Here is a 10,689-nt window from a genome sequence, read left to right on the forward strand (position 1 = left end):
AAGGTTAGAGAATTTATTTCTGTCTTTATAAAGCTGTATTTTCAAATTTTTGTGCTCAAAATAATTTAATTAACGCATCATTCATAGTATAAAATAATCCATATATTATAGCAAAATAAATCTTATCCTACATGGCATCGTATAATCACTTTATTCTAATTTTTCTTAATTCACATTCATTCTTATTTATTTATATATTTCTAATCAATTTTTACATTATAGCAAAATAATAAATCCTAATATTATAGCAAAATAAATCTTATCCTACATGGCATCGTGTAATCACTTCATTCTAATTTTCCTCAATTCTCATTCATTCTTATTTATTTATATATTTCTAATCAATTTTTACATTATAGCAAAATAAATCATATCCTACGTGGCATCCTATAATCACTTCATTATAATTTTCCTCAATTCTCATTCATTATTATTTATTTATACATTTCTAATCAATTTTTACATTTAAAAACTATTAAATAATCATATAAAATTATAGATAAATTTTATACTATTAAATAATCGTATAAAACTATTAGATAAAGTCTGTACTATTAAATAATTGTATAAAACTATTAGATAAATCCAACATATCAATTTAATTATAAATCATATATATCCATTTGATTATCGGAACCCAGCCAAATTAAAACACATTAGCATTTCGAGGGTTCATTGGTCTGTTTTCAAACGCCTGAAATCCCTCCCAACCTCATACCAACTTTTCTTATATATTAATATATAAATTAATTCAATGACCAACAAGAACTCATCATGCCTCACAATCACATTTTTTTCACCCGAAAAATTTAACTTAATAAAATGATGACATCCAGAATAGGAATCCTTATACCCACTTAATTGAGATTGTTCCAAGTGTGACTAAAATTTAAATAAAGTATACCAATAAATTAATCCACGAAAAGCAATCAATTCAAATGTCAATTCATTTTTTAGAAAATATATAAATAAAATACATGTCTATGCCCAATCTATATATATATATATATATATATATATATATATATATAAATTATAATATATAGCAAAATAAATCCTGTCCTACGTGGCGCCGTATAATCACTTTATTTTAATTTTCTTCAATTTTCATTCATTCTTATTTTTTTTTTCTAAATTTTTAATCAATTTTCATATCTAAAAAAGATTTATATTTGTATTTTATTTTATTATATAATATTAGTTTAAGTTTATCACATCATACTCACAAATTAATATGTGTATATATATATATATAATACGTTTATATATAGATGTATTTACTTAAATAATTAACTATATATATATATATATATATATATATATATATATGATTGAATATGAATTCAAATTTGACGATGTTGTTTAAAGTTTGAGACGAGATTATTCTCATAACTTAATTATAGTTTCACAAATTCTAGATAAAATGATACTAACAAGTAAGTTATAAGATGATGTTCAAATTCAGATGTGGTATTTCAAACTCCAAAGAATATGGTTTTCAAAATTTTGACGTTCAAATGTCATATGTGGTCTTTAGAGTTTCATATGATTATCCGGTCTTATTAAGTCCATATGAGATGATACTCAGATGACATATGTTTAGTTAAATTATTTCTTATCTGTCAAAATTAAAGAATTTGAACAAACTTAATACTTCCTCCGTCCCCCAAACATCTTCCTAAGAGATGATGACGCATGTTTTAATAAAAGTTAGTTATGTATTTGATAAGTTGAGAATGAGTCCCACAAAAAGTAAAATTATAAGAGTGATAATTAGTGAAAGTGGAGAACGAGTCCCCCAAAAAGTGAAATTGTAAAAATAATAATTAGTGAAATTGTTTTCAAAAATAGGTTAGGAAGATGTTTTGGGGACGAACCAAAATAGAAAAAAAAAAAAAAAAAAAGATTGAGGGACAAAGAGAGTAAATATTATCGATATACGATTAAATTTACATATCGTACATTATATCATACTTTAAATTTAAATATTTTTTTCTTCTAAAATCTTCGATCCCACATCAACTTTTTATAAACTTCATCAAATGAATATTTATATAAAAATGTATTTTTATTATCACAACCTACACTTAATTGGCGAAAGTGATTAAGATTAATATTATTTTAATATTGTATTACTAATTTAATTTGATCATATCAAATTAATTAAAGAAATAATTTATATATAAACTATTTCATATGGTATAGTAATAAAAATAACATAAAATAATTATAAATGATGACATAAAATTATTCCCGTCGAATTTCGACGGGTTTGACCCTAGTACTTTAAATTCTTTAATTACCAACACGAAGAGGATTGATTGATGATATTCCATAATCCCATTCAGTAACTCGGAATTAAAAATGCTCGGGGATTCGAGGGTCATGATTCCTAAACAAAAGTTTGAATTTGGAATTTGACAAAATATTTTTACTTCATTTAAGACCACATAGGCAGGCCGGTTCATGGTTCAAAGAAGACCGGCCCCAACCTTCAATTCAAGCCTATATTTTGTCACATTATAATTAATTAGTCCAAATTTTATTTTATAATAATAATAGATTTAATTTTTTTATTTTATTTTCGAATTAATCAACACCTATTGCTAAAAAATCAAAAGTTTATTTTTTAATATTAATTATTAATTTTTTATAGAGTAATTTTCTAATGTTTGCGTAAAACCTCATAAATGTGTCTAGTATATGTTGATGGTTGCTATTAACATCTTCTTCTTGTGCCAATGAGATATCTCCAGTATAGTTAGTTTGATCATCATCTAAATCATTACCATACTTTGTCATCTTCATTCTTAATACTTCACCTACAGAGGAGTGCATAATTGAATCTATAACGAAGGTGTCTTGCGCAACACCTCCAACTTTTGTAATTAACACCAAATATGTCAAACCCATTAGATGACATACAACAAAATTCTCGTCGCCTACCCATTTTCCATGCACGTACGTGTGTTAATATCATAAATTTTGAGGTCTCCTGCATTACATAATTCATACTATAACTTTATTAGTAGAATGTTAGTTATAAACAAATATAGGACTGTTATGCCATATGTGAATGGATGCTCAAGAAAGAAAAAGTACGAATCGTGCAACCATGTAAAACACGAATTAAGTTCTCGTGTTCATGTAAATGTGCGAACTTCACATGAATCAGAAGCTTGCATGAACCCTTTTGTTCGCGCAAAATCGATTTCGCCTAATCGCATCAACTTTGAAGTTTTCGCAAATATGAACATGAAATTGAACAGTATAAAAAAGCTATGCTCTAAAATATTGCCTTCAAACAGCTCAACTCCAATCAAAACTTCAAGTAAATGAATGGCCTAAGTTTTTGGTGTTAAATCCTTTTTCTTTTTTTGGGAGGATTTTTGGTGTTGAATCTTGAGAACATAAAATCTAAAACTGGGGAGCGTAATTTTAATGTTTGATACTTCCTCCGTCCTCATAAAAATTATCAAATTTGTCATTTTTGTCAGTTCTCATAAAATGTATCTAATCTATTTTTTGTAAGTTTTCCACTCACAATAAAGTGTGACTCTTATTCTACTCACAACACATTCAATCACTTTATTAAAACCCGTGTCATTTAAAAGTGGATACATTTTATAAGAACAGAGGGAGAGAGTATTTATTAAAAAGACATGTTCAAATTTCCAAAGATCGAAAAAATGAGACGCGGCCTGATAAATTTTTAATTCTATACGCTCTGTACTCTCCACATATATACCATCCACAGAATGATGCATGTTATATAGAGGTCGAAATGACTATGTTTAAACCAGTAAATATATGAGCACTAAAAATACCTAAAAATATTGTCATTCTCAACGATATCATTTCTACCTAAATACCTAAAAATATGAGTGTGCCTATTTTGATAAGAATTAAAAAGCAGTGCTACTCCTGCAAAACTTTTATTTAACATATTGAAACTAATTAATTAGGTCAAATTAAATCGTGAAAGATTCTAAATGTAATAATTAAGCCCTAGTAGTCCTGTAATTTGATTTCGTGACCGGCCAAATTGCATCAGTACTGCATTTCTTGCCCACTCGTGATTGCTTTTTATTATGCTGGTGAGGATTTCCTTCAATGTATAGTCTTTGTAATAAATACAAAATGAATAGAGTAGTATTGTAGTGCAGATATAGAAAAATCTTAAATTAAAACTAATACAGACAGATTGTTGTCTAACCAACTCCAACCTCTCTCTTCACCCCTTTTATAGAAAACATATCCCCAAACCCTTCCAAATCTCTCTCTCTCTCTCTCATGGCGGTCCTCACTCCCACACCCAAAAAGCACGCTTCTTGCGACTCCAAGCTGAAAAAGAGGCAGCCGCCGCAATCCAAACAGCCTTCTTCTTCTTCATGGGATCAAATCAAAAACCTCGTAACTTGCAAAGCAATGGAGATTTCGAAGATCCATCACCCCTGCGCCAAGATTTGCAACTTGAGGGACGTCATCCATGGCAACACCAGAATCATAGACCGAGCCGATAAATCGCCGGAGATGGTGAAGAGAATCGGCTGCGGACCACCTCACGGCGGCGCCATGCAGCTGAGGAAGCTGTCGGGTTGCTACGAGTGCCACGCCGTCAGCACGAATCCCATGCCCAGAAGCAACGTCTTCCCATGCTCTCAATGTGGAGAGATTTTCCCAAAAATTGAGAGCTTGGACCTTCATCAAGCACTTAGGCATGCAGGTACCTCTCTCTCTCTCTCTCTCATAGTATATATATGTATATGTATATTTCTAAAGCTGGAACAAGATTTGATAATTAATCCCATCTAGTCCTTTAATTTTCTAACTATATTTGCTCACCATCTAATTTTGTCCACGTACAATATGTAGCATTAAAGGTGTGCAAATGTTTGGTTGCCTTTAATTTATTAATTTAATTAACTATGTGAAAAGTGGAAGCTCTCATCCCCATCAATATGTTTGTATTTCGATTGTTGGAAAATTTAAATTTGAACTTGCTAGTGCATAAAGTAGTAATAACTGTTAAATATAATATTAATTGATAAATAAATAAACTCCAATGCATCAGCATCAAATCTTGCCTTTCTTTTCCAAAGCAATGGAGACTGTTGCTCTGCCATTTCATTTTCTAATGGACCAGCTTATTGTTACTAAAATTTGCAGCTGTCACTACATATAATGCAAAAAGTACAACATGGCTACACGTGGCCATTGCTCATTGGTCTTGCATAGTTATGTTTTTGTGTAGAAAAAAAGCCTTATTTCGACCCAAACCATTTCGATCGGTTTTATCATGGACCCCCACAATTATGTACTTGCTTCCTTACTTTATTTCTTTTAAGAATATCTTTGAATATTAAAAGTTTTTATTTATTATAAGTTTAACTTTTTCCAAATTTTTAAAAAACCTTTAAAACAATTCAAATCTAGAAAACGATTTATTAAAACATCAAAAAGTTCCATCTAAAACGTTTATTTATAGTTATCGATCATGTGATACTACCACATTAACATGTTTGAATTTGTATATAAGATAAAACTTTTTAGGATTCGCAATTGAAGTTTCAGATTTTGTCATAGGTAATACACAAAAATTAGTGTCTCAATTTTAAGTTTACGGTTTCTTTATCTTCTTATTAATCAGAGTTGAATCAATACTATAATACGCCATATATATCATCTTCAATATTTAAGAGTTTAACTCTATGTGATAGTGTTCCCTCAAAAAAAAAAAAAAAAAAACTCTATGTGATAGTGTTACGTTCTATCTCATAATTAATTTTTCTCTCCATTTTATGGTTACAGTTTCTGAGCTGGGCCCAGACAACTCAAGCCGCAACATAGTGGAAATAATTTTCAAATCAAGCTGGCTGAAAACGGAAAATCCAATCTGCGAGATCGAACGGGTATTAAAGGTCCACAACACCCAACGCACCATCCAACGGTTCGAGGGTTACCGCGACGCCGTGAAGCTACGCGCCAAGCGGAGCGCCAGGTGCGCCGCCGACGGGAACGAGCTGCTGAGGTTCCACGCCGCCGCCATCACGTGCGCCCTCGGCGCGCGCGGCTCGTCCAGCTTGTGCGGCTCCGCGCCGGCTTGCGGCATCTGCGCGATCATCCGGCACGGGTTCAGATGCTGCAGGACGAGCGGCGTCTGCACCACCGCCAGCAGCGGTCGCGCCGACGACCGCCTGGTCGGCTCGGCACCCCGCAGGGCGATGCTGGTGTGCCGCGTGATTGCGGGGAGGGTGAAGCCGCGCGTGGCGGAAGACCTGGCGGCTAATGGGGAGGGGAGCGCGGCTGGCTCATATGATTCTTTAGCCGGCTGCGATGGTGCTTACTCGAATATGGAGGAATTGTATGTGTTTAGTTCAAGGGCAATCTTACCTTGTTTTGTGGTAATTTACAAAGCGCTTGAATAATAATACCATCACTTTTCTCAAAAAATAAAAAATAAAAAAAATTACCATGACTTTTTTTCGAAGTTCAAATTTTTTAATAATTTGGTGGAATCATGTCGACATAGGTGAGTATTTAAGCGCCGAATCAATTTCCAAAGTCAATTTTTTCTTCTGTTTGTGCGAATCTAATCAAGTCGAATTAGCCTCACAAATTGAACCAACGTATATTAGTTTTGGAACCATGCATGAAATTAAAAGTTAAATGGATCGAATATGACAACAAAAATTAATAATTTATAGAGCACTTGAATAATAATCATGTAGACCTTTTTTTTTCATAATTTATCTTATATTTTGATTATTATTCAAATATTATTAATTTGGTGGACAAGATCAGTGAACCAAGATGAGTTGGCTAAACTTTTTGGAAAAAAAAAAAAAAGAGAAGGAATAAAAGAAACTTAGTTACCTTTTGGGATCCAAGTAATTAAGAGGCGATTTTCGTGCAGGCTATATAAAATAGTGAAAATTGATAATTATCCTTCAAATATAATTTAATAAATTCAAGTTAAAATCAAGTCTTTTAGACGGAATTATCTCTGTTCATTTTTTCTTCTACGTAAAAAGCACAGTCTTTATTCCACTAAAATCTCATACCACTATTTTTCTCTCTCCTTAGTCGAGAGCCTTCGTCCTTCTCTCCGCTGTTGAGAGCTTTTGTTTTTTGCGAATCTTGCTTTTCTGTTCTTCGAGTGTGAATGGAGGCACGTATGGCTGGCTTAAATTTACAAGGAGAGGATGAGGAACTTCTCCTTGATGATGAAGTGGTGGGTGACTCGGCTGTTGCAGCGGATCTCTGTCTTGTTGGGAGATTTCTGACGGAGCAACCAATCAATTTCAATTTGATGCGGAGCAGATTGGCTAGTATATGGCGTCCTGGAAAAGGGGTTTTCATGAAGGATATTGGAGGAGGCCGATTTATTTTTCAATTTTTCCATGAAGTTGATCTTGTTCGTGTGTTTGAAGGAGGCCCATGGGCGTTTGGAAATTTCCCCCTTATCCTCCACCGTTTGAAATGTGGGGAATTACCGCTCACTGTGTTGGGTACAAATACATGACCTTCCGGCGGGATTTTTTACAGAGGGGATAGGTAAGCTTCTTGGGAATTTTATTGGTACTTTTATGGAGTATGATAGCTCCAATTCTACCGGTGTTTGGCGGCAGTATATGAGAGTGCGAGTAGGTATTCGTGTTGAGGAACCTCTCAAACGGTTCAAGAAGATCAAGAGTAGAGATTGATCTGTTTTTGTTGTCAATTTCAAATATGAAAGGCTCAATGTCTTTTGTTTCTTATGCGGAAGGCTCGGCATTCGGAGAATTTCTGTGAGTTGATGTTTGACAAGGAGGTGAAGAATAAAGAGAGACTGTGGGGAGTGGGGCTGAAAGCGATGGATCGGAGGGGACAAAATCTTGCCGGCGATAGGTGGATACGAACTGACGGAGTAGAAGGAAACCCTAGTGGGGTGGCAGCGCCTACTAGGGCTACGAAGGAGCTGCACCAAGATGATCCAAAACGGAAAGGGCTAGAATCAAGGGACGAATCTTGCTTTGTTATCTCGTCCAAAGATACGCGTATATCGATCCCGCGAGATATGCCTCGCCAAATATTGCGGGACATCAGTTACAAAAATAACCGCCCGGAATTCATGCAACTTGCGGATTCCAGTGTGGTAATGTCGGATGACCGGAAACGGAGGCGTGGTGGTATATCTGATTCTACTGGTACTTCTTCTACATCGGAGCTTGTTCTCGCTGGGCTTCCCGGAGATGGCTTGGATGTTTCTTCTTTTTTATCGGCAGGCTCCGAGGATGGGGCCGGCCGGTCGCAATGATTTCCTTAAGTTGGAATTGCAGGGGGTTGGGCCATCCCCTTGCGATTCCCACTTTACGTGAGCTTGTTCGTGCTCACAAGCCTAATTTTATTTTCTTATGTGAAACTCTTGCCAAACGGCAGCGTGTGGAGGCGATTCGTTCTCACCTTAACTTTGAAGGGTGTTTTGTGGTGGATAGTGTTGGACGTTCTGGAGGTCTTTGCTTGTTATGGAAGTCTTCTTCGTCGTGTAAGTTGCTGAGTTTTTCCTCGAATCATATTGATATGCAGGTCTTTGATAATAATGGCGATTGGCGGTTAACGGGATTCTACGGCTATCCTGACAGAGGGAGGCGTAGGGAGTCTTGGAATCTCCTCAGGCGACTTGCTGGTGTTAATAACCTCCCATGGGTCATCATGGGGGATTTCAATGATCTGTTAGACCCCGGAGATAAACGGGGTACTGCGCCGCATCCTACTTGGCTTTTTACCGGTTTTCGCACTGCTATTTTGGATAGTGGGCTTTCAGATATCTCTCTTGTTGGATATCCCTTTACTTGGTCCCGAGGTATTGGTACCTACAATTTTGTTGAAGAGCGCCTGGATAGAGCAATGGCGACGGAGGCTTGGAAATCTCGTTTCCCAAATGCGTTGCTCACTCCTGTCACGGCTACTATTTCGGATCATACTCCCTTTCTCCTTAACTGTGGTGGTGTTTCTATTCCTCCCCCGCGACGTCGGTTTTATTTTGAGAACAGATGGTGCATGGAAACCGACTTACCACAGATCGTTCGGGACTGCTGGATAAATCTTCGTGGTATTGATGTCATTGATCGTTTGTCGGCTGTGTCGGAATCTCTCACTACTTGGGCTTCGAATCGTCATCGGCATGAGAGGCTTCTCAAAAGGCGTCTGGAGAACAAAATCACTCGGCTGCAAGGAAGGCATGATTTATTTTCTATTAATAGCTTTTTGCAGGCAAAGAAAGAGTTGGCGGCTATCTTAGCCAAGGAGGAGGAGTATTGGAGACAAAGAGCGAAGCAGTTTTGGCTCAAAGATGGAGATCAAAATACAAAATTCTTTCATTCTATGGCTTCGGCGCGTCGTAAAGTGAATACCATAAATCGTCTCCAACGCGATGATGGGAGTTGGGCTACCTCCCAAGCTGATTTGAGATGTACTGCCAAAGAGTATTTCACAAACCTCTTTGCTAGTCCAAATGCAAGAGGTGACTTCATGCATGTTTTGGAGAGGATCCGACCTTGCATTGATGATAGTAAGAATAATGAGCTCACCCGGTCGTTCACGTCCAAGGAATTCGCTGAAGCTCAAATGTACCCGGATAAAGCCCCTGGTCCGGATGGCTTTAACCCTAAGTTCTACCAACGTTTTTGGGGCATTATTGGGGACGATATTTTCCGACGATGCTGTGATTGGTTGAATGATGCTGTTGTTCCTTTTCAGCTCAATAGAACAATCATTTCTCTTATTCCCAAGGTGACTAACCCTTCGACGATGAAGGACCTCCGGCCCATCTCCTTGTGTAATGTGGTATATAAATTGATCTCCAAGGTTTTGTGTAATAGGTTGAAGAGTATTCTTCCTGACCTTATTGATCGCGCACAATCAGCGTTTGTGGAGGGTAGGCTCATTCATGATAACATTCTTATTGCTTTCGAGGCTATTCATTCTATGAAGAAGAAGACTCGCGGGAAGTTCGGATCGGTTGCTTTGAAAATTGACATTAGCAAGGCGTATGACCGTGTCAATTGGGATTATCTTGAGGTCGTTCTTGAGCGGCTGGGTTTTTGTAGCAAATGGCGAAGGTGGATTTCTATGTGTATCAGGTCCGTCTCGTATGATGTTCTGGTTAATGGAGAGTTAGTTGGCCCTATTTTGCCAGGTCGAGGGTTAAGGCAGGGAGACCCACTGTCTCCTTATTTATTTATTCTGTGTGCGGAGGGATTGTCGGCTATGATAAACTATGAAATGGCAAGAGGAAGTTTGCATGGCATTCAAATAAGTCGCGGGGGACCGGCGGTTTCCCACTTGATGTTTGCAGATGACTGCATTTTCTTTTGCAGGGCGTCGGTTGCTGAGTGCTCAACGTTGAAGAGAATCCTTGGTGATTATGAACTTGCTTCGGGCCAAGGTATTAACTTTCAGAAATCTGGTATTCTTTATAGTGCTAACGTCTGTCGCAGATCTTGGGTGTGTGGTCGCCGCTCAATACGGGTAGGTACCTTGGCCTCCCTTCGCTTATTGGTCGACAGAAAAAGGAAATCTTTCAATATCTGAGGGATAGACTATGGAGTAGAATCCAAGGCTGGAATGGAAAAAAACTCTCGAAGGCAGGAAAGGAGGTACTCATTAAGTCTGTTGCTCAGGCTGTCCCGACGTTCTGCATGGCAA

General features: G+C 36.6%; 1 protein-coding gene across 1 annotated transcript; it reads left to right on the plus strand.

Annotated features, from left to right (window-relative positions):
* The first annotated feature begins 4,067 nt into the window (after positions 1 to 4,067).
* Positions 4,068 to 6,480, plus strand: LOC130986640 (uncharacterized). The gene is made up of 2 exons (XM_057910102.1): positions 4,068 to 4,726; positions 5,812 to 6,480. The coding sequence occupies exons 1-2, from the start codon at positions 4,294 to 4,296 to the stop codon at positions 6,426 to 6,428; spliced, it is 1,050 nt and encodes a 349-aa protein (XP_057766085.1). The 5' UTR covers positions 4,068 to 4,293; the 3' UTR covers positions 6,429 to 6,480.
* Positions 6,481 to 10,689: the final 4,209 nt, after the last annotated feature.

This window comes from Salvia miltiorrhiza, chromosome 5 (genome assembly GCF_028751815.1).
Source record: "Salvia miltiorrhiza cultivar Shanhuang (shh) chromosome 5, IMPLAD_Smil_shh, whole genome shotgun sequence".
Taxonomy (NCBI): Eukaryota; Viridiplantae; Streptophyta; class Magnoliopsida; order Lamiales; family Lamiaceae; genus Salvia; species Salvia miltiorrhiza.